Source organism: Excalfactoria chinensis, chromosome 2, assembly GCF_039878825.1.
Source record: "Excalfactoria chinensis isolate bCotChi1 chromosome 2, bCotChi1.hap2, whole genome shotgun sequence".
In the NCBI taxonomy this organism is placed as follows: Eukaryota; Metazoa; Chordata; class Aves; order Galliformes; family Phasianidae; genus Excalfactoria; species Excalfactoria chinensis.
Window position 1 is genome coordinate 60723997 of NC_092826.1, and position 25236 is coordinate 60749232.

A 25236-nucleotide genomic window follows, 5' to 3' on the forward strand; every position below is an offset into this window, starting at 1 on the left:
CCTGGTCAGCTCATGGCCAGAGAAAGTAACAACCAGAAGGCACGACCCCTTGTAGTGTGATGATAAGCACAAAAGCAATACACGATCACTAAATGGGCAGTGATGTTGGACTGTAGCTTCCTAAAGCACTGCCGCTAAAGGCTGAGGTTAAAGGATACCTAATTCTGATCTGAGCTGGAGAAAGGAGAGTGGAGGAGAGAGAAATGTTTGAGTACTGCACTCCTCCCCTCAAAAGAAAAGGGCTCTTGTGATACTTGTTCATCAGGTTCTTTTGCTGGGAAGTTGGAAAATACAACATCTTATCTGATGGGTTGGGAGAGAGGAAGGCAATGTGTGAAATGCAGACCCGCTTGTGGAATGTAAAAACTTTGGTTTTCCTGCCCTCTATTCTGGGATGGTTATCTGCGCCATGGATGAGCGCCTTTTCTCCTAACCTCAACAACAGTATCATTCTTTGCAGGGAGAGCAGCATCCTTGCACTGGCAGAAGTGCTGCTTGCAATCTACTTGCACAGTGGGCTTTATATCAAGATTGATTATTTTTATCACTGAGATGGCAAATCCAACCCAACTCCATGTAGGAGTTACATGGCGATGCCTCAGTTGTTTATGCGGTTTGGGTTGGTTTTTTTTTCATTTCTGAATCAGTGTGATGTTGGCAGGGAGGCGTACAGAAAGAAAATGCTGTACTCGGTGTTTCCGAATTTGCCTGCCTTGTATTTAAAAATAAAGAATTTCTCCTTGACATATGGATGGAATTTGAGGCTGAGCGCACCGTCCTGCACCAACACGGAGAGCGGATCTCACAGGCTTAGCACCGGTGTTGAGCCACCCAGACTCCCTGCCTGGTGTACTTGCACAGGTACAACAGAAGCGCTAATTGGCATTACTTCACCTTTATTTCTGGTGGTAGCGAGTGAGGTGGAAGTACATCAGGTTGGTTTTCAGTTGTCTTACGACAGCTGCAGTTTCCCAAACCGGTTATACATACAACAGAATTGAATAAGGAAGCTGATGAGCAGACTTGATACAGAATTTCATTATGCCAATTTTCCACTTTGAAGAGCTACACTTACAAATACATACATTGAAGGCCACGTCTTGCATTGCCCGACTAGCGTACGGAAGGAATAAAGCTCGAGATTGCCTTTGTTGGTTCTGTTCTGTGAATGAATCTTTCATCAAAACGGAAGTGAAAAACATCTTCAGGAAACTGCTCTTCAACAAGAAGAAAGTGCTGCTGGCTACAGGTCACTTACACCCCAAAGTCAAATATTACATAGGAAACCTAAGCTGTGGTTCATTCTTAATAAAAGCTAGAAGATGTAATTGGATAATGAAAATCCAGTTACTACAATGGTTACCAGTTAAGAGACAGAAGATTTTACAAGAAAAAAAAGACATTTCTACCGCGAACAAGCTGGGACAAATTCTGCTAATACAGAGTTCAACCCTTGGATAGTCAACACAGAACGAAAACAACACTTCAGAAAGATTTAGATCTCCATCTTGATATTGTATCAATGTACTTATATATCTGTAATTTAGAGTACTTAATCTTATGTACACATTCAACACCAGATTGCAATAATATTCTTAAGACAACCTGATAAATTGCTATATAGATGGCAACTTTGGTTGGAGAGTAGCTTAAGGATACACACAGTTAGAGGAATACATTGGATAAGTTTTTCACATCCCATGCTGCTGTGAGACATTATCTATGCAGAAATACTGACCCTGGAAACCAAAGCTACGAGAATGTCAGATCTCGGGGTGGAAGAGTAAAAAGAAAAAGTCCATCTTACCCTGAACGCTTATATGGCTTTTATTTATTATTTTATATAATATATAGGTATATATATATTGACATCCCAGACTATATCTTGGTAACTGTACTGCTGGCCAGTGCTGTAGCTGCGGTGGCAACTCACTGGGCAGACATTTCTCTTGGGAGAAGAGAAACGTGGAGCAACGTAACTTGTTAAATAAAAAAGCCACCTTAATGCCCTATGTCACCTTAGAACTTAATTTATTGTACATTACTTTAAGAGTCTTCATTTACAAATGAAGTCGCTTTGTCTAAATACAGTTTCAACATATGGTACATAATAATATATGATGGTTTATTGTAGATGATGGTAACAAATGACTTTCTAGAAAGCCAACAGGAAGAAAATACTTTCTGGTTTCACAGGGTATAGATAGAGCATCCATGTATATGACTGCTGAGAAGTTTTCTTCTTTGCAAAAGTATCTTAAAAGACCCCATATATCTCTCATTCCATCAAAAGACTTGTTAAACAGTAATTAAACAGCATTGTGAGAGTTCACAGGCTTTTCTAAAGTGAGTCAAAGAGAGGTTTGTTCACTAGAGTTTCTGTCTCTGGTGAGCAGCTCACTGCAACTCCATAAATAAGTGCATTATTATATTTGCATGCTTTAGCTGTCTTGAAGATCTTAAATTGTTATCTTCTGAGATCCAGGTGCATGCCATATGGTGTTTGTGCAACTAAAAATGAAGGGGTCTATTCTCGTCTCGATGTGTGGGGAATCCCTGAACACCAAGAGAAGAACATATCCTTAAGGGTTAAAGGAGGGAACACATTTTTATTTGATTACAGGGCTTACGGAAGTGACTTATATTTGCTATAAAGAATATAAATCAAAAGAACTGTAGGTTGGTTTGGGCGTCTGGAAACGCCTTATCTTAGGCTTCATAACGCCACTCCTAAATATGTCTTTCTCTAGGAAACTCTTTCCAAATTGAACTATGAAAAGTAATAGTTTTGTTTGCTGTAATACAGAGCTGTGCAAGCATCCTGTTCCTTCGTTACAACGTCTGCAGTTGTTGCAGTGCAGAACTGTGGTGTAGAGGAGGTTGGACCATAGAGGAACCCGGAGACCTACCATGACCACAGCTCTGTATATAAATGACATAATTTTCTACTACCTTAACAGCAAACATAATTCAACACAGCACTCAATTGGTATCATAGTACTTTAAAAAAAAAAATAAATAACACAAAATCAAAACCAAGCCCCAAAGCAATAAAATACATAGCTACTCCCTTGCATTTGTTGCCTTGAACCACAGTTTACAATTAGCTCTGTGAGACACCATATCCACTTTGCTTTCTTCTCAGCGTAATAGCAAACAAAAGCAGTATCAGCGTTAATACGTTTCTAAATAATCATATCAAGCTTGACAGAGACTTAAGTTGTCTCAGTGGTGTCATTAATCCTGGTGCTGAGAAGTGGCAAAGCAGATGATAGTCTCATTCTGTCTCATTAGGGAAAGCTTTTTACAAATTTGTGGTGCCGTCTCTTAACAAAATAAATCCTGTGCCTTTTTAGCAACCATGTGTCATTTAATATCAACTCTGAGTGGCAATTTCCAGCTAGTAAATTAAATCTGGTTTGCAATCTGTTTCGCTCTATTATTTGTCATTTAGGACAGTAAAGCGTCTGTGAAAAGTATTTCCTTCTGAAGTTATAATTGCCATTTTTAATCCACCTCTATTTTAAGGTGGAAGCAATAGTGACTATTCAGATATATATATATATGTATTGATCCTTTGTCATTCAAAATGTACCTGGACTTGCACCAGATTAAGCTGCTTTCCATGTAAACCAACAGTAAACACAACTTCTATCAATAAAGGCTTCACAGTTCTTTGGGAATCAAATGGTACTATTCAGAACGGACACTGCAAAGCAACTTTCTGGATCTACCCAAGACAGACATTTGCAGGAGAGCAGTCAGAGCAATCCTGAGGAAGCATTATCACTTACAAAGTCAACTTACCTTGCATTAATGAGGTACTGTGCTAAGCTGATGTTTGCGGGGGATCCTGTGATTGTAACTTGTCGTTCTGCAGAGCCTTCTGTGGCATTAGCAATCTTGATCTGCGCTCCTGACATCTGCCTGATTTCATTTATCTTACTGCCTTGTCTGCCAATAATGCAGCCTATTAGCTGGAGTGGGACAAAGACCGAGATTAGTGCCACGGACAGAGGCAAAAACCACTTCACTGCAATTTGTAGTATCGATAAAAACAGAGTTTATGAAAGACTCCTCAGTATCAAACCAAAAGACTTCCACTATGCCGTTTAGAAGGAGTCACTAGCATGGTCTACTGGTTCAACGTACCCATGTCTCTAAATCAAGTTTCTGCTGCTACATGGGTAGGTATCAAGAAAGCATCAGACCATTCAGCTGTCTCCTGTGTCATAAAGTGACGGCATGTTGCAGTGCTGATGAATACAAGGCACAGCCCAGCCTGAGCTGCCACTCAGAGCAGCCAGCCCAGCACAGCTTGGGGCCGGACAGACCTTGCTGTGCTCCCACCCAGCCCTGCATGGCTCCAGTCATGCTTCCAGTCCTAAAGCTCATGCGGATGCATGGGCCTGTCCTGCGCTATTAAAGTCAGTGGGATTTACAGCCAAGCACCTACAGGTAGAAGCAGGTATAGAAAAAGACTGGTGTGTATGCATACGTATATATGTAATTTTTAGCTGTATTTCTTCACAGAACTTTACAAAACTCATATTATATAAATAAAACTAAGCCTGTGTTTCCTCAGATCCCTCTCTTTTTTTTGGAGGTATGTGGGCACTGAGACAGCCACTGAAACTGAGATGCTTTGGCTTCCTTAGAGACAAGGAGGGGGCCTTTCAGTTAAAGCAGCATGGAGGCTAACAACACTGCAATGCCCAGAACCTGCAGAAAATGCAAACTTGGCTCTACAGGACTGCTGACACTGGTGCTGCCCATTTGGCTGAAAGAAGTGCCATGATGCCGTTCCTTTCTGATGGGTTATCCTTTCTGTTGCTGCTGTACTTGTGGTATCTTGGCAGAAGCAGATTCACATTGTCCAGGCACTTCAGCAAAAGAACAACAACAACAACAAAAAACCCTTAATCTTTGCTTCACGCCTGCTGACAGAATGACAAAGCAGCTAGCAAGGCAGCCAAAACAGACATGGAACACAAGAGCATGTGTGAGAGGGAAAAAAGGGCTTCAGGAGCACACGCAGAGGATTTCCCATCCTGTTGGAGCTGGAGGGCCTCATTTAACAATTTGTCCTCATCCCGAGGACATGTGTTAGCTGTTAGGTGCCCATGCAGAGCCTTGTGTATGCTCAGCCATTAACATAACCAGACAACAGCCAAGTCATCTTGGAGGAAAACACTGCTTACGAACACATCCCTGTACTGAAGACCTCTCTGTTTTCTATGCTTTCCTCTCACTTGTCTCCATGGTCCATGGGTAGTTGAGGTGGAGCAGGAGACATGAGCATCCAAAGAGCAGGTAGCAGTGCAGACACCAGCCAGTGGGGCTTCTGGTTATCACTGTAGGCCATCAGTATGAGCAGAGCAGAGAAAGTCTTGCCAGGTCATCATCGGACAGGAACACTGACAGCACCTGATCCACTCTTATCTGTTAAAACCTGATGACAGATGTCTGTAATTTTGTTCCTGTGGATCATTTGCATGCTGCATCCCAGCTATTATTTACCCAAATTTGGTAAATAAAACTGAAACCTGTCTGCTGCATCCAGTGATCTTCCTATCAGCATTTAGGCTCTGTTAAGCACCAGCGAGGCAAACCAAAACATCTTCAGATTCCTCTGACGCTCGTCAAATGTTGTGTAGGGCAGAGTACAGCAGAGTATGCTTCTTGTCCCTGTAATAATGATATCTTAACTGTGAACGAAAAAGGTAGACAGCACATACGTCCTAAGAGGAAGGGTAGAAATACGATGAAGTTACTTACTACAAAGAAATTGGTTGGTCTTAAAAACATGCAAAAATATATGAAGGTATAATAAATGTATTTAGAAGGATTTCGAGAAGTCCAGCTGCCACGCGGTGCTGTCATCACCTGTAGTGCTCAGGACAGAGGAACGTGTAGGACTGCTGGCTCTTCACATGTGCAGTGAGCACACTGCAGTCATCAGCTCTGGGAAGGCACCTCTGGGTCAGACAGGGACTGTCATCCATGTGTGCTGCAGTTCCTTGGGTAGCACTTTTAACACAGTTGTGTCAGGAGAAAGAACTGGTAGGCTTGTAGATGACTTCAGGTTAGATATGGAGGGTTCAGTACAGACGGGCCCAGGATAACAATGATGCAGTTGTCCAGAGGAGCACTGTTAATTCATATACTGATTATGGCAACTGTCTGGATGCAGACACCAACAAGTCTGTGTGTTGTGCTGATTCAATTCTGGAAGCCTGATACAGACTTCTTTAAAGCAATCTATAAAGACTTCTTTAAAACTATACTTGGCAAGAAGAAGAGTGTATGACTGTAGGTCCAGACTGAAGCTCCTCCAAATCATCCTGATTCCATGATAACGAGCTGCTTCAACACGCTCTACAAAGTCACAACCAGTGACCACCTGACTGCAGGTAGTACACAGGATACATTTCTCTCCTTGCCACACTAATGCTTCTGGCGCCCTTGTTTTTACTTGCTCACGTTTGTGCAGCATCTAAAATATTCAAGAGTTCTCGGCTTCTGGAAGAAGCTTTGACCTGCCAGACCGTGGACATTCCACTGAGCACCCTGATCTGCTGTAGACATCCCTGTTTATTGCAGAGGAGTTGTACTAGATGATCTTTGAGGGTCCATTCTGACTCAAATGATGCTATGATTCTTTGATTCTCTTCTACGTATGGCACGTATGCTGTCTTGTTTGGAGGCAGTCACATGGAATTGCTTTGTGTGTATCTTTCTTTCCCAGACTGACCTTTCTCCTGCCTGCAGCTGCTCAACCCATTTCATAGCTGCCCATTTATCACAGTACAGCAGGCTCTGTGTTAGTCTCCAAAATGTCCCTCACCACAATAGCTGCCTGTCCTGGGCTTTGCATGTAATGTTGTATTTCACAGATGTGGATTCATTGCTCAAGCTTAGCAGACAAGAGCTGGAGAACATTGAGGTAGGTACACATGTAAAGTCCTTCAGAACTTTCAGTGCTACATTATTTTCGATGCTCACCTGCTTGCTCAACATAGCAAGTGACAGTGATAAAGCTGGCCCATTTGAGAGAGCAGCCGAGCTTCCTAAGGGCTATACAAAGCTTACAGCGTTCTATATTATAAATTTATGTATATGCTTAAGGTACATAATATGCACACTCACCTTAGAAATACACACACACACACACACATATACACAAAACTTTTATGTATATACAATCATCAGATCACAGAACTGTTGAGAGCTGGAAGGGACCTTTAAAGGCCACTTAGTCCAACTCCCCTGCACTGAACAGGGACACCTACAGAGTTTCCCCTGACTTGCCATGTCAGCAGAGATGTAGGCCTCTCTCTTCCTTATTACTTTCCCATGATGCTAAATAGATATGCTAAGCATACGTCTTCCCCCCGTCAAAATGCTAAGCTCACTGATGGGGCCTAACAACACAGCTTGCTGCTGGGTTTTTCCTACTGGTTTGCTCCTCCATGTTCATCACACTGTCACACTTCACAGGGAGAACTCTGTCACAGGAGAAGTGTTGAGTTTGCACGTATATATTTAATTCTGCTATCTTCTCTTTCTTATAGTGAGTCCAACACTGGTAAAAAAAGGATCAAAGGATGCAGCTTCTACTACTTGGCATCTGCCAGGTCCCTCAGCTTTGGTGGAAGGGCTTTTACTCATAGCGCCACTGGATCTTCTTCAGAGTATCTTGTGCAGACTATTAAGTCTTCCCCCGGCTTTTGCTTTTAAATCCTTCCAAACAGATGGAAAACTGAGCCAGGGATGGATTTAAATGAACATCCAGAGTCCTCGGGGCTTTTCTGGAAGAGGCATTTCCCGATCTGGGGCTGCATGTAACAGCAGGGTCAGATGCTGCCTTTGTGTCCTATTTAGGGCTGGCACCAATCCTACTGCAGGAGGTGAACTCAGATAAGTGGAAACAAGAACTCGGTGTCCCAGAGATTGTCAACAGAGGAGGAGGATGAGGAAGAGGAGGCACCACGGGGCCTTCCTGAAGGCAAGGTTTCCCTGGGGGCTTCTCCAAGAGCACTTTGTATGCTGGGCCCCTCTCAGACTCCTGCAGGGAAGGACTTCTGACTCCATTGGTGATGGAAACAGTTCTTCAGGATGCTTTATCCAGCTTGGATGGATTTGCATGTCCGTTTATATGTTTGTGTTTTCCAAGGTGAAGCTTTCCTGTCACTTGCTTCTGCCTGTCTCCCACATATGAGAATTACAATTTTTAATGAGGTGGATTTTATATTACTATTATTGATTTATTCATTTACTTTCAATGGCCATTTTGGGGACTGGACTACACAGTGTTGTGAAATCTGGTATCTGTGCCCAGCAGTGATGCCATCCCTCCTGTTCCCAAAAGGACAGCCACTGTTACGCTATCTCACACAAAGGCTTGTACAGAACACACCTTGAGTCTGAGCTCCTCATTCTCTTTACACTTCATTTTCCTCTACCAGATTCATACTGGGGCTTTGGATTTTAGTATTTATCATTATCTTGATTTTAAAAAATAGGTGTAACACAGGTGTAGGTGCTGTAGCAACTGGAGAACAAGCGGGTATTTGCAAACCTCGTGCCGTTCTCACCTGTGCTGGACTTCTGCAGGCCTGCATGCATACAGTGAAGGAGATTTCTGACCAAAACAGGACTAAGAGATGTTGGTTGGGAAAATGAAGTCAAATTATCAGTGCATGGTTTCCTGCACAACTGCTGCTGCCTCTCCATCTGAACAAATGCAATAATTTCACTGTCTGCAAGCTGTTTATAAGCACAACCCCACCTTGGCTTTGGTTTTCCTCCTTTAGCAGCCACAACAAGGCACACACTGTGAAGCTCAACAAATCTTCTATTAGAAACAATACACGGATGTGTATTTGCTCCTGAGAGGACAGTGCTGAGCCAGAGCATTTCATAGCTCCTCATCAGAAACAGATCGTCTTTTCCCTGTTCTAGCACATGAGGCCAGCCGTTTCTCTCTCTGCCTGGTAGGAACCCTGAAGAAGTGAAGTCAGAAGAGTAACCTCGGCTTTGCATCACCAGGGGCAAGAACAAAAATTGCCTGAAAGATTACAAAAACTTGCTTTGCAAGTATATGCACCACGCTCATAAAATCCTCAACGTACAGTAAACTGGGTTATAAAGTACTGACAGATCAGCAGGACAGCCTTTAAGTCACGTACAGCTTACAAAATCACTGTGCTTATAAAATAAAGATTTACCTTTGCTTCTTCTTTGTTGTTCTGTATCTCTTTTTTTCTTACTGTAAATCATTGCCACTGAGTTTAATAGGGTTTATACAGCACTGTAAGTCTCTCTTGAATAATATAATTGCTATTTGTGTTCCCACTCATACTTGAAAGCTCTTTTCACTGTCCATTTTCCAGGTGACTCATTTGTAATGCAAACTGAAAAAAAATCCCTGTTGCTAATAAAACTTGAAGGCATATTTGCATGACACACAGAGCCTCAGCTGGACAGTTAGAGGAGCTGCTTGAGGATTAGCTCTGTACTGCCCAGGAGACTGAGTCTGTCCATCACAGCCAGTGCAGAGCTGCTGGAAGCCCTTCTTTTCAGATAAACACTTGTATTGTACCCCTACATAACCCATGTTTGGTTTGTACCTTTACATAACTTTTTGCAAGGGAAATACTCCACCTTGGGTAAGCACAGTCTCTGGTGCAGACCAGCTTCATTCTGCCTTCGTGGTGTGGTGGTCTCCAGCCAACACACAGAAGATGGGGACTGTGCAATTTCCAACACCCTCCAGCCTACTTTCTAGAGTCATGCATGACATGGTATGTATTTCAGACCATGTCTGCCTTTCACTAAAAGCAACAGACAACCAGGCTTTGAGGAAATGGGTGTAACACCATGGTGCGGACACCACTGTGCAACTAAGCCAGCAGCACTGGAGGTGTGACTCAAGATGGGAGGGCCGCCTTCACTACTGCTGTCAGCATGTCAATAATCCACGGCACCCTCCTCCCCTCAAAAACAAACCCCAGTTTACTTCTAAGGACTAGGGTTTTCAAATCACCCATGATGACACAATTCCCCCTGGTGGCAGAGGAGAGCAAGAAGAGAAAGCGGTACTGACTATGGGTCCACTTACATCGTTGGGAATAGTAAGTTCATGGGAACTGGTTGGAGAAGTGGCATCCAGTCCTATGTGGGGAACAGACAGAAAATGTTATGCTGGTTGTTTGCAAACAGGGTAAGACACAACACGCCATCAAGTGATATTATAGAGGAGGAAACGTACCAAAAAATAAAATAAAACAGAAGAGCAAAGAAAAGTAGAGAAGTGCTAGCGAAACAGAAATGAAAGAAGATGCAAAACTCAAGAGGGTTGGATTCACTTTAAAACAGTCTGATTTTAATTAACCTTTAACCCACCAAAACAACAAATGTCACATGATTCCACAGAGTCATACAAATCCTTTAGAAAATGGAGGGTTTCCCCTACAAGTCATTTCTGAAGCTCATCATGAATACATTGATTCAGAAATTAACAGGTGGCTGAAATTTGACCTCACTACTCGGTGTTGTAGAATACAGAAAATTAGAGTGGAACTCAAACAGAAAAAGTAGTTGAACCAAATACACAGTCATGAAAATTAAGAAAAAAACAAAAACAAACAAACAAACAAAAAAAAACACCCGAAAACAAAACCAGAAAAATTCAATAAAATAATGATGAGGAAATTAACCTAGAAGAATTTGGAAATTAATGTGGGATTAGTTGCTGAAGAATGTTGGGAAGGATCATTTTTGATGGGAAAAGTACCAAATAATGTAAGCTGCATACATTTGTTTTTAAATTGGGTGGACAAAAGGAGAATACTCGGGAGAAATGGAATTACTGCTCTAACACACACAGTAATATTATAGGAACTCATATCTCATGAATACAACCAGGAAAAGATTAAGGAGCAGCGTGTTAATGACATGAATGAGGAACACAGAAAGCTGGGAAAGGCCATTCAGTGTTACTTGCAGATATTTTATCAGATACACCATGAAAAACAAGGAATGTATTTTGGATGTCATTTCTTTTCCCTTCTCATTTATTTATTTTTAATGTATTTACTTGGGTGATTGTCTTGGTTTGTTCATTATCATCTGTGAAGACATGCCAAAATACTCATTTCCAACTAGAAACTGTGGAAAAGGAGTTGCTTACAAAACAGCAACTCATCTACAGTTTACTTATGTTTACATTCCACCAAGATATTGTGCATACTTGTTTGACGTTGACTATAACACAATCAAGTTGCTCACAAAATTTGATGTATGTGATAAAATGTTATTTGCCATACCAAGCATGTACCAGTTTATTTTGCAGAATTTTCGATGCCAAGTTCCAATCCAGTGAAGTATAATAATAATGATTTATTGTACGGTTAATTGAATTGACTTCTTTCTCTTGAATAAATATTTCGGTATCAGCTCATGTACTTTAATCAACATAGGCTGAATTTCACATTTCCTAAGTGAACTGAATTTCCACTGCAGTTTGTCATCTGCTCAAGCAGAACGTGATGCACTTGTCCCAGCAGTGACGATTAGTGATGGTCTTCACGCATCTGCCTCTACGAGGAGCTCCTGTTTGAGGCATGCAGTAATTTCTTTAATCTAAATTCCTCTACTGCCATTACATACTGTTTTCTTGTGTTCGCTGCTTTACAAAAGATGGCAGGACATACGTCCAAGTGCTTCAGTCAGTACCAACTGGTAGATGCTGTATGGTCCACAATAACTTTTTACAAGGACTGAAATAACTCAGGATTTTTAGCCAATGGCACAAACAGAGTGGGTTCGATTAAACAAACATAACAAACAAGGCATATCTTAGTAGAGATGAAAGGAATTGTAATAGAGGAAAGGGAGGGAAGAACGAAGATTAATGTGCAAAAACAGAAGGATCATTGGTCATTGACCACATTTATTATTAAAATGATGTAATGACCACGGGAAACAAAGCTGTTAAGAAGAAGGACATCCCCAGGAGGTCATGGGTACGTACCAGGGAAACCAGGGGTGGTCTGCCCAAGGGGAGTAAAGGGGGGATGCTGCATAGCCAACTGGTGAAGCTTGGTCAACTGCAGGGCAGGATGGGAAATTAGAACTAACCAATCAAATGGAATTATTTCAGAGCAGAGAAACCATCTTACATGTTCTAAAATTTGATTAATTAAAATTATATTAAAAATTAAAAAAAAAAAAAAGTTTAATCATTCATTCTGATCTACTGTAGAGAAAAAAAAAAACATGAAACCAACAAAAAACCCCAAATTGGTTATAAATGACATCTCTACTGTTATTACATGTAGCAGCTACTGTTAATATTAACTAATTACTGTAGAATTACATATTAAAAGAATTCAGATTTATCACATGCAAAGAAGACTGAGATAATTGTAATTTGTTCCCGGGCCATTGTACTTTCTAGCAGTTATTACACAAGGTAAGAGATGCAGCTGAACTACAGTGTATGACTATAATGTATGTCATTAGGGCCACGTGTCCTTAGGCCATGTTAACTCCATTGTTAGCCGTAGAAAGTAAATATTGCCCGGAACAAACAAAAGGGTGAGGAAGAAAAAGGGAGTAATTTACATGTGCTGGACTCACGTCTGGATGAGGGATGGCATACTGCCCCTGAATTGTAAACGCCTGGAAATGAGAAGCACAGGGAAGACACAGGTCAGCTGGATGGGACAAGCGCGGGGCAGCCTCCTGCTGGCCCCGGTGTGAATGCCACCCACACCACCCTCTGCACTGAATGAAGCTTAATTTTCTTGTGCTCCTTGATAACGCCTGGCATGGTGCAAAAAGTGGCCACCCTGGTGCTGGAGATGGCTTGCTTGGCCCACCAACACAGTGCCAATGCATGTGATCCCGCATGGCACACGACACAGCCCCTCATCCCCTCTGCTGTCTCTGCTCAGCCCTGTGCAATGGCCTACACTGAAACAACTATCTGTTTTATCCTGTAGAGCTCTTCTGAAAGGAAAGGCATGTCAGAAAAATTTTAATGTGCTTATGCTTTAGACGGGCAGGGAGGCAAAAGGACAAATTATAATGTATAAATATTTGTAGTGAGAGAACTATAAACAGGAACTGAGCTGATTAGCTTAGTTTGCAAAATGCTAATTTGACAAAAGGCCTCTTAGAAAGCAATGAATCCTCTGCAAATGATAAAACAATTCATTTAATGATGTTCAGATATTAAAACCCTTTATGCTCCAACTGCTTAATGCACATTTCTGCAGCAGAATTTCCCTTCTGGAGAATAAACATTTCATTTAATTTTGAATTTAGTTATAAAACAAGGCTGCAATCTGGCAAATATTACGCACATGAGTAGTTTTCAGCCAGAAGTGAACTACTGGGCTCAACAGCATATCCACTTGCAAACACACTTGCATGTATCTATGGGGATGGCCATTAGAAATGTCATCAGTGGGACTTACGCAAGCAAAGTGTGTGTTTAAGTGTTTTACCAAATGAGAACATCCTTAAGGAAATGTTAAGACTGCTCTGATGAGTGGAAGGCTTTGACTGTAGCCAAGCACAAAAGCGGCCTTTCGAATATTCAGTGGATATGGCGTGGATATGGCGTTGGGCCTAGTTCCATGAGTAAACAGTGGGTTTGGAAACCATGCTTTGGTCTCTTGCCCTCTCTGGTGGACCAGGAGCGTCTAATTTGATTTTGGGTTTCCTTCAAATCCAGCTGAGAGGACATCATCTTTTCAAAGGGTGCTTCTCAAGACGTAGTCTCCAAGCCAGCAGTGAACTACTGTGATATAACTCGCCAGCAAACCTAAAAGCACCCTCTTCCTCATCACTACTTCCACATAATACACATGAGGAAGCAAAGAAAGCTATGGAAATAACAGGAGTAGTTAACACTCAAAGCTCTGTTTATTAATTCTGCCCTTTCCACAGCAGATACATGAGAAGTACAAGCCCAGTATTGGCTAATGAGGTATCTGTATAGTAATGCTTAGCAAGGCCAGGAGCTATGGGTCTGCTTCTGTCAAAATTTAGACAGCTTTCCAACCAATGTACTGAGTATAGTAAGAATAACCTGGCCTACATATCTTCCTCAATTTAAGAGCAAAGCTGTCACTGCTGAGTACCAGTTTAGACAGCAGTGCAGCACAACAGGCAGAAATCTGCTATTTGCTTCCTTCAGGCAGAAGTGCAGATTTTTTTCAAGCCATTGCTTAGGCTGGATGTTGGTAAATGGCAGAGCAGAACAGTACAGTTCAGCTTCCTTTCTGTCACACAGTGCAATACTGAAGAAGCACAAGAGAATTAAAGCCATGCTTACAAGAATAAAACCCCAACTTAAGTAAGAACAGAAATCAGATTTTTCTAGTGTTGTTTGATAAGCAAACATTAAAGAACCTGAAACCCTTTAAGATAGCCATGATGTTACTTAGAGTGGAAATATAACTTCTGGTATTGTAGGTGAAAGGCTGGGCGGACTTAATGAAATTTGATTTTCAATATTAATTTCCACTCAGGAAACCCATTGAAGAGTGTTTCCACAGTGACTCTCAAACATACCTCAAGCATTTTCTATACAAGTTTGGTTAGTCAAAGACCTCATTCAAAGCACACACAATGCATCTGTCTCAGACACTCCTCCTCACGTCAACATGGTCGCATCAGAAAAGCAACAACACCTTTTTAACTGGTAAAACTGAAGATGGCAAGAACTACCAGACCTTCGTATAGAACACTTCCAGTTATTTATACAAACTGTTTTGGGCACCCTTGAAAACAGTTGCAATGTTTTTGAGTAATCACATACAATCTTTGAAACAACTGCAATTGGCAATTACAGCACTGGTAACAAGGGCTGCTACATAACGTACACATGCATTTCTTAAAGGAAAGCACTGCAGTATAAACTTAATATACTTCTGGAATGAATTATTCTGAACTCTCAGATCAACTTTTGGCAATTTATTTTTAATTCCAACTCAATTTTGATCACTAAGGAAGCAGATTTCTTATTTTGAAGAAAACCTACAGGGGTAAACTTGGACACCAGGAATTTAATGCTACTATATCCAGATTATAACAATCTGGGTATATGCTACAATATCTCATTACAGCCTAGAAAGTAAAACTCTGAAATAAAAATAAAAAACAAAAACAGAGACAATTTATAGCAAAGGCCTTTAGGAGAAAATGGCTTGTTGCTATATGATTGATATACTTAGGAGCTTGCTGACACACTGGATTAGGGAGAGGCAGGATGCCATACCAGCAGCACCTTATGCCACCTGCCCTACCAAGAACTTGGTGTCTGGATCCTTAAATGGTTTCTGTATTCCCTGTTGAGATTCCCTGTTGCATTCCCTATATGATACATGGTCTCTCGGCCTGCAGACGTCCCATAATGCATGTGAGTGGATCTTCCCAATGGATAACCACTCAAAAGGGGCTTTGCTCTCATCCTGGGTAAAAGAGTAGGCTAGGATGGGATGCCTTCTGCCATGGAGGCTCCACACACATGAATCCCAAGAAGGGAGATGTGGCCTTTCTCTAGCCTAGACTTAGGAGATCAAGATTTGGGAAGCGCTTGCAGCATCCTGGACCACCTTCTCAATCTTCCCAGTTTGCTGGTTACAGATCCCTTTGTGAGCCTCCTGTGGTATTTTTAGGCTAGGTATCAGCTGCATTTTTTTGTTGGTTCATTTACTAAAAGTGCATTCCCCTTGCAGTTCATGGTGATAAAGCAAATTCCTGTCACATCTCAGATGCTTGTTGCAAAATAACGTCAGGACATTATCACAAAACAAGGAAGGGTTACACTGCACATGGGTTTTTAAAAGCAGGCAAGAACCCTGATTGATATAGCATAAGATGAAGGGGAAATAGTCAAAATTTCACTATATAAACAAGATACAGAAAAGCTCTGATTCCATTACAAATCAGACCTAATGGCTGGGAATGTCTTCTCATTGTTCTCCCCTTAAGTTTGCAGTGCAGTGTTCTCCTTCCTTGCAAGCTGCAAGCACAAGGAGTAAACAGAGTACACCAATACTATACCAGGCAAAAAAATGAGTAAAGGTTGAAAACTAACAGGCGCTGGCTGAGGTTGGGCCAAGACGGTGTGGTTTCCAGCTGAAGCCAAAATGGTGTCTGCTCTTACCTGGCCACCTGCAAAAATGATAGGTGCAGAGGCAGGTTTGGGACGGTAGGGGATGGTGGCACCTTTGGGTGGGGACTGCAGACAAAAACACAAAGTGATCAAAATGCAGAATGAAGTAGAACACACAAAAAACCACTCTTTACCTTGGCCACCCTAGGCACTAGGGGTGAACTAACCCAGCCCCAGCCCACCCTGCCCTCCTTACCAAGAGCCCTACCAAGAGCCCTAGAATCAGAAGTCTGGTGTCTGAGCCCCAGGTAGGAAAGCCAAGGCCTCAGTTGCCCAACTGACAGCTGGCACTTGTGGCTTCACTACCACTCCTAGATGATGAAGCTATAAAGTTTCATTAAGAATTTTAAGGCATTTCAAGAAACAATATCAAAATGTGTTGATGTTTTGGAAGAGTCCATCCTGAGCACATCCTACTTATTGATCTTTCGTATGCTGCTACACATCAAGATTTCTTGTTTTACTGACTCATTCCAATTGACTACTCAACAGCAAGCAACCATCTTGATCCTTCCTCTTGTTTGGCTGAGCAGGAAGGGTGGAGAAGATCCCTCTCAGCTACAGCCTTCATCATGCACAGAAAGGCAATGTATTCCCTGGAGTCCAAGGCAAGGATATGAAGGGAAATACCTGACCCAGGATAACATTCTCCCCATAAACAAAGTGGGAGCGTGTGCCTGTAAAACAGGCTTCCAGCTACCCAGCAGAATTGTATCCTGGTTTCAATGTTGTAACTAGAATTTAGAAAGGTAACAACCAAAACACTTCCATTAATCAATACCATGTACTTCATTATTTCACTTCAATGGAAGTGGCTTTTTCCTAAATTAAATATATCTATTTATTTCCACGAATGCCACTTGCATGTAAGACTACACAGCATGCTCAAAGCTGACAATAATTACTATCATGTAATCTATGTCTAATGAACTAGCATTAGTTTTTTGATATTATCTTCTATGTTATTTTTATACATAAATTCTTTCTTCCCAGTAGTCCATCAAAAACTGAAGGAAGAGTCACTTTTTTTTTTTTCCCAAGTAAAATATTGGGCATTTCTTCAGTTTTATGCCCTTTTTGCATAAGGCTGGATGTTACTTAGATACAGTGCATTCTTATGAACAGATAGTAGCCACAGCGCTGTCTCACTGCTTCTCCTATCTTTAAGGAACACAAAATAAGTAGGACATCAGAGATAAAACCCAAACAGTGAAAATATTCCAGAAAAAAAAAAAAAAAAAAAAGTGATAAAAATGGAGAAGTTGTATGTTCCATGTCAAAAGCTGTGGTTTCCATGTCAAGTTTTTTCATTATGATATGCTGATGTTTTTCTCAAACTTCAACTTCATCAGCTGAGATGTGTACTTGCATGAAAGTACAGACATGCTCAACACAGGATTAAACAGCTCAAATTTGCACAGAAATTAATTTTGCATCATTTAACTTCAGAGCTAAAAAGGTGCCATTGTAAAGAAATTCTCTTGCCTTATGCAGTTATCTGACCCCAAGGAAGGAAAGAGTCCTGGTGTGTTTAAATCACATGAGCCAGAACTGCTTCTACTTGAAACAAGACCTACATCTTAGTGTCCTGTTCTGCATCAGAATAAAATGCTTTTCTCAAAAGATGCAGCCCTGTGCATGACCATGCTTTGCTGCTTGACAGTGTCATGACAGCCCTGGCCCCAGCTTGCCAAGCCTGCTCCAAGTGGTTTTCATACACCAGTCAGGTATTTGAGGCTGTCAGGGTACCCCTAAAATCCCTGACCTGGGATAGATGGACAGAAGCGCAGGGAACCCTTGAGCAGTCAAAAACCATCAGTATATTTGAACATCTCCCATGTGAGAGGCGAGAACCCAAGTGATCACTTACCTCCAGCATGACCACGCATATCTGTTTCACACACTGGATGATGGCATCGGGAGTGCCTGATATAGTGACTGCACGTTCTGTTGAGTTTGGCAGCATATCTCCTGCTACTTGCACCTGGGCTCCTGTGGACTTGAGCAGAATCAAACCAGAGTATCACTGTTGGGAAGGCAATGGCAGCTGTTCATGGCTGGGGATGAGTGTGGTGGAGGGCATGCACCTCTTCTTGCTAAATACATAGGAGAACATGGATATACGCACACCAACGCAGCAGCTAGGGGCTGGCAAAGCTTGGATTTGCCTGTTCAAGCCAGTTTGCAAAAATTCCAATAACAGAAAGACTAGTGCTCAATAGCTGATAAAGATGCAAACTGTCACCTAAATTTCAGGACAAATCTTTTAACCCCCTCAAAGAAAGATAATCACAATGATGATTAAAAGAGAAGAGAGGTGAGGAGTGGAGAGGAGGCCAAAATAATCCTTGACATTATTTCACAAAAATCACAAAAGACTTTCAATCAACAGAAAAAAGCCCATGTGCATTTCATATTGAATTTGCACTTCCACATATTACAAACAAAATGTTTTCCTGGTTGTTATTGAAATGCTATATATATATGTTTAGTTAGTTTTAATTATCATTGAGTTTGTGTCAGACAACAAGAAGTTATTTTCCTGGTGGTCACACACAATGCATACTATTCTTCTTTTCAGAGACTGATTAAATTACCGATTGCATCTTCTGTTCACTACTGCTATATAAAGACAGATAGCTTTTCTTTTCATTTTTCTTTTCTCTTCTTTTCTTTTTTTTCTCTCCTCTCCTCTCCTCTCCTCTCCTCTCCTCTCCTCTCCTCTCCTCTCCTCTCCTCTCCTCTCCTCTCCTCTCCTCTCCTCTCCTCTCCTCTCCTCTCCTCTCCTCTCCTCTCCTCTCCTCTCCTCTCCTCTCCTCTCCTCTCCTCTCCTCTCCTCTCCTCTCCTCTCTAGCTGCTCTAGTAGTGTTGCAATGAATACACTGTAAAGCTATTTATTTCACATACTGTCTCTTTGTCAAGGAAGGTGGAAGGGCACTGCGGTGTTGGCAATCAGCTTGCCACAGAGTAAGGTTTTCTGAGGCTTTTCACTCAGCACATGTTTGACAGTCAACAGGATAAGGCCCTGGCTATCCTTTATGATCATGTCCTCCTTCTGCAGCTGCCATGAACCAATGGTTCATAGCAAATGTTGGACACAATTTCAGTAAAATTTTCACAGAATCACAGAATGGTTTGGGTTAGAAGGGACCTCAAAGCCCACCCATCCCCATTCCATGCCATGGGCAGGGCTGCCCCCCACCAGCTCAGCTGCCCAGGGTCCCATCCAACCTGGCCTTGAGCGCCTCCAGGGATGGGGCACCACAGCTTCTCTGGTCAGCTGTGCCAGCACCTCACTGCCCTCCAAGTAAAAAATTCTCCATTGGCGAAGTGCAATGGAATGACACTGAGCTAGCCAGAAACACTGGTAGACACCCCGAGACTTACCTCCCTGATTTCTTTGATTTTGGAGCCTCCTTTTCCTATAAGGGATCCACATTGACTTGCTGGCACAACAAGCCGCAGTGTTACAGGTGGCTTGCTTGTGACTGAGCTGTTTGTCATTGAAGCGTTGATGTCCTGTAATAACAACATCAAGAAGAATTAGCTGAGGACTTGTCATTCCTCTTGAGTACTATAGGCCTCAGAGCAAATCTCTGAGCAGTTCTTGAGGACTTGGGTAGTTTGTGGCTAATTGTGGCTCATCTCTGCTGCAGGTAGAGCCACCAGCAGTGTGGGTGATACACCGTAAGCATGACTGCACAAGAAGCAGACAAGGGAGGCCCCCAAATCCTGACTGTTTCTTTTCCACCATCTTGAGTTGAACATTTCTACTATATAACTTTTCACGTAGTTTCTCTTCAGATTTGGCACGAAGAAAAAAGATGGCAAGAGGGAATGACAAAAAGATCTGTGACCAATCTGAAGCAAATAAAAGCAGATAATTTTGATATTCTGCTGCACAAATGTTTCTTTTCTCTTTTGTAGCAGATCTGTATATTTATAGCACTGCACACTTTCTAAAATATTTTCTGTCACAGCTATGTAACCAGAATGAAAACAATAGCAGTTATCTGTACCTAGGTATTTTAACATCTATTTATGTATTTTGTTATCTCCTCAAACTACACTGCCGGTTTTCAAGAGCTTTTTAATACACTACTTGTCACAAGGTTTACACTGTTTTAAATATATTTTTGTTTATTCCAAGTCTTCCAGCCAAGGCAAAACTATTCCCTCTAATTGCTTTCATTCTCATCATCTAAAAGGAGTCAAACCCAAACGTGGAATCTCATTGACATACTCATAAAACCATCAGACAAAAAAATACAAGCAAAAAAAGAACAACAACAACAAACACAAAGGAAGAGATAAAGCTGACATTCGCACTGAATGAAGGGACCAAAATCAATCAAGCAAGCAAGCAAGCAATTCACAAGCTATGCAAACAACCCATGGGAACACCAGCACTGTTTGCTGCAGTACCTCTGCATTTGTGATGGTAAGGTTCTGCTGTCTAAGAAATAGCTCAGTATGACCTTGCTAAGCTTCAAAGAGATGAAAAAATCTTGAACACAATGAGGCATGGCTGCACACCATAAGACAGCGATCAAATCATTCCTCTGCAGCCCTTAACTCACATTTTGTTTAGTACCAGTGTCAGTGAGAGATTGCAAACCAAAATAAAGTGAGAAGGATAGCAGAGCTCTGCAACACACATGTATCTGAAATAAAGTGTAAGTCATACCAATTTTTCAGCTGGAAGGTATCACTTCACTAGATCATGTTACTGTCAGGTAGTGGCACATAATCATCCACATGTAGGTAAATAACTCACTTCAAAGCCACCTGACATGACCCTGATTACCACTTCTACATCTGAACTGACCTCCAAGCATCCACTGCACTCAAAAGCACTTCCAAACATTTGTTCATTGAAGGCTGCTCTACTCTGTTTTCTCCTCATAATTTAAAAGAAGTCAAACCAAAACATGGAGTCTCATTGACATACTCATAAAGGCATCAGATCAGCTTAAAAACACACAAAAAAGGATGAATGAGCAAAAAGATCCTGTCCAGAACTGCAGGTTCCCTAAGTAATGCTGGCTGGAAAAATCCTCACAGGACAGTTTTGTTTTTGAACTGGAATATTTGTTTCTTTGGCCTCTAACTTTCTGTGCATTGCATCCACCTACCCAGGGCTCTGAAAGACATAAGAGTTGGACCTTGCATGGTTTTTTTCACCTGTCTTCCTCATACAGGAGCCCCTATGGCTGTCAGTCACGTTGATAAGGAAGTGATTCATGTTCAGAGCTGCTAGGTTTTCTCCAACCATAAAAGGGCTGCACAAATATTTATGTGTAAAATGGAGTACTGTACATTAATCTTTCACAGCCACGGATGGGAATAGTCAATTTTTCATGTGATTGTTTAAACACAGCCTACACTAAGACTTGGGACCAACTTCATCCTAATTGCTCTTGATACCTGCTGGTTAGTGGGCTGCACAGAGCACAAACTCTGAGGGCACATTGGCTGTGTGGACATACATACACAACGAATAGAAAATCTTCCTTCTCCCTTTTAATTGTTGCATAAAATGTTACTTACATACACATATTTTAACTTGCATCATTTATATTTTCAGTGCAAACAGGCCTAGCTGTATTTCAACGTAACTGCTTGCAAGAAACACTGATAGCAGCACTTCACCATAGATTGCAAACCAAAATAAAGCAAGAACTGGCCTAAGAAATCTCCAGTAATATGATATGTATAAGAAATGGCATTGGGTAGCCAGCTCCAATGTAAGTTCTGAAACAGTATTTCATTTTGACTCTTAAGCATTACAGTTACCTCACTGTATTGATAGGAATAATTTCAGGAAACCAAACTGCTTTTATGAGACATTTTTCCTTACCACTGTTCTTTCAAATACTCTGGAAGCCAGTTATATTAAAACTAAATACAGATACTTCAGAATACGTATAATGCATGAGCACTACATTAAGTGCCAATACTCTTTTACTAAAATCCATGCTGAGTCCAGATTACCCTCTAAGATCTGAGTGCAAATATGCATAAAATCCACTAAAATGCCTGAAGTTCACATTTCTTCACCTATCAAAAACATCATGGAGCTTTTTTTTCTTTTTTTGAGAGATGGGGTGGGTATTTGACACTATGCACTGTTCAATGTTTTCATGAGAAATGTGGTGCTATTTCTACTGGGTACTCATTTTGATGGGAACTGGCAGGGATCAGAGATACCCACAGCATTCTGCAGGATAAGATCCTAAGGAGAACATGCCCTTCATGTAGGGAGGATGCTCTCTCTGAATCTCAGCATATTGGTATGATGCCATACATGAAACAGAATCGTAAATTATAGAAGGAACAGAGATAGGTATGAAATGGGCAAGGAGATAAAGCTCTGATAGAGATGACAGAAGATGGTTTTACAATGGGACTACAGAGAATTACTTGTGCAGTTCTGCAAGATTCAACCTCAAAATCAGCATTACTCATTAAAAAAAAATGGTAAAGAGAACAAATGAAAAATGAGCCATGCCATAAATCCAAGGTACCTTACAAACATATTCAGTAGCTGTAATATTGCATGGGAAGATCTGAAAGACCACAAAAGAGTGGAGGAGCATGAATGGGATTAACATTTCCAGTATTAAGAGTAATTTGCCTGGAGATTAACAAGAGAGATTTAGAAAGTTCCCAATGAACACACCTGAGGATGAGCTGGGTACGTCACCCCCCCCAGTGCGGTTATGTACAAAATGTTACCCTAGGCAGGGGTGAGGCATTTCCAGTAGGGATGGGGTTGTGTCAGCATGATAGCGAGCCCAGGGGACATTCAGTGCCATTAATTAAGCCTCTGTGGAACTTTATCTGTAACCTGTCCACGATTAACATATGCATTTAGGATAGACTGCAAAGGTGCAAAGGGAGCACTGAGGGTTTGGAGAATGCACTTACTGAGAGACTGAGATTGGCTCATTTATTCTAGAAGAAGTAAAAGTGTGAGGGTATAAAGCTGTTTTATAAAAATATGTCTGAGAGGAATCCTCAGGAGTGGAAAGGCAAGAATTATCAGCCACTGTTGGCACATGAACAAAGCTGTAATAACTACTCATGAATAAATTTCCATGGGGAGAAAGAAGGTGTCCAGGTATCAGATAACTGAGGTTGTGAATCCAATATCAGGAACTAGAAAAGTATCAAAGTAGTTTTTGAGCAAGCCATAAAGGCGATTGCAAGACATACTGCCTACGCTAGTACACAATTGCATCTGATGACCCACAAACTCTCTTAAAACCCCACTGATCTAAATTTGAATAATCACCAAGGGTAAACAAAGCTACACACTGTCGTTCCCCATTGCCACCTCTGCAGGCAATTCCTTTAGGAGAAGGTGAATAGCCTTCTGCAGGACCTTCTTCTTGCCATAGAGTACAGAAGAGACACCTGGACAGCTGATTTTCAAAAGCAGAGGGAGTCAAGTCCTCTCCTACATGACCATGGTTCGTGTTTGGCAGCCTGCTGCCCTTTTCTTTTTTTCTGAGGTTTCCCATTAAAGCAGTGACCAAATCTAACTGCAGCTGGTCCATGAAAGTTGAGGAGATCTGAGCACTTTAGGTACGTATCTTCATGGAATGGTAATTCTACAGTAAATTGAGTGTTCTCTTGCCTCACTTACTATTAATGCCTTCGTTACAATTAATTTTAAAAGCCCATCTTTGAATATGGTAATTAGTAATTACACGGGTCTTTAAAATAAAGATTTTCTAGTTGAATGAATTACATATTCATTTTGATGTATGGAAAATTTACATCAATACCAACTGCAATCATATAAAAACAGAGCTAAAAGTTAGGCAATTATATTTTGCAAATCATACTCATGATGGGACCAAACATTTTCTACGACATTTTTCTAACCATTAGTGCACATTACTAGAAGCAATTGCTTTTCCCTGAAGCCTCCAAAAAGCAAAAGAAATGATCAAACAGCTTGTAAATTGACCCATTATTTTTCTTCGGTGTTACTGTCAAAAGCATTTATAAAAATGAAGCCACTTTCATTGCTATTAAATAGAACATTAAACAAATCGTATTTAACATTAAAGCAAACATGAGAAAATTCAAACAGTGTTTGTATTTCAACTTCAAGAGAGATTATTTATTTATTTATTTATTTAGTGCTTACCTCTTCAAATTTTAGTGCAATCATAGAAAAAGCTTTAAAAATTGCATCTGTTGGGCCTGTTATGGTCACAATTCTTTCTGGACAGGAACCTTCGGAAATATTGATTCGAGCCCCACTCTGTCAAAAAGAACAAATGATTTTCAATTTTATACTTCCTGGGGAGAAAAGTAAGCAGGGTCAGGTATATAGTTTGGAAAGGAATATCTTGAGGCATCTAATTAGCCCCAACATATATAATTTCAGCATAAACTGATCACACTCCAAAGATTCATCTAACTGTGGGAAGCCAGGGCTTGTCTCAGTAAACACACTGCTTTCATCACAGTATGCAAATAGCACTTCTGTAACTCAAAGGTACAAATAATTACATTATCAAAAGTTTTTGCTTCTGGAAAGCTAACCTTAAAGAGGACCGAAGCTGCAGAATTTTGGACAAGCTCCTTTTCTTCAGGGAGCATCAATACTTTGAAGCCTGGACTCAAATACAGTGCTTGATGTGTCTAGCTGGGGCATTGCTTTGGAATATGGGGTGGTCCCTTCTAGCCATGCGTCATGGGAATTAACTCAATATGCACAAAATAATCCTATAAAGAACTATTGGTAGGACATGCAATGTTGATGGTGTTATCTCCTTTAAAGCAAGGAGCTTGCAGGAAGGAACTGGAAAACTGCTTCTTAGAGACTAAGGAGCATGGCTCTCAGGTATACTTATTCCCTTCTATGTTACTGTAGCACTGCAGAGAAAACCCCTAAATCAGATGTAAATATGCTTAATAGGATTATCAGCGGATGTAATAATCAAATCCAGTTTAGGTAAGATAAACCCTGTGCCTCCTCTGAGGTTTCAGCCATGGAAATGAGTTAACACAGCCTAACAAGT

General features: G+C 41.1%; 1 protein-coding gene across 26 annotated transcripts in view; it reads right to left on the reverse strand.

The window, feature by feature from the left end:
* LOC140248656 (poly(rC)-binding protein 3-like) overlaps positions 1-25236 on the reverse strand; it is a 471372-nt gene that overhangs the window by 12899 nt on the left and 433237 nt on the right. For 16 of the 26 annotated variants that reach the window (XM_072329587.1, XM_072329588.1, XM_072329590.1 and 13 more), the window contains 8 exons: positions 24357-24473; positions 19583-19714; positions 18066-18194; positions 16118-16261; positions 12631-12687; positions 12038-12113; positions 10124-10176; positions 3808-3977 (listed from right to left, as the gene is read on the reverse strand). In XM_072329587.1, the coding sequence (XP_072185688.1) occupies positions 3808-3977; positions 10124-10176; positions 12038-12113; positions 12631-12687; positions 16118-16261; positions 18066-18194; positions 19583-19714; positions 24357-24473 (878 nt within the window). Of the gene's footprint in view, positions 1-1811; positions 2582-3807; positions 3978-10123; positions 10177-12037; positions 12114-12630; positions 12688-16117; positions 16262-18065; positions 18195-19582; positions 19715-24356; positions 24474-25236 lie in introns of those variants that run through there. The other 10 variants (XM_072329591.1, XM_072329592.1, XM_072329594.1 and 7 more) reach the window with 3 other exon arrangements.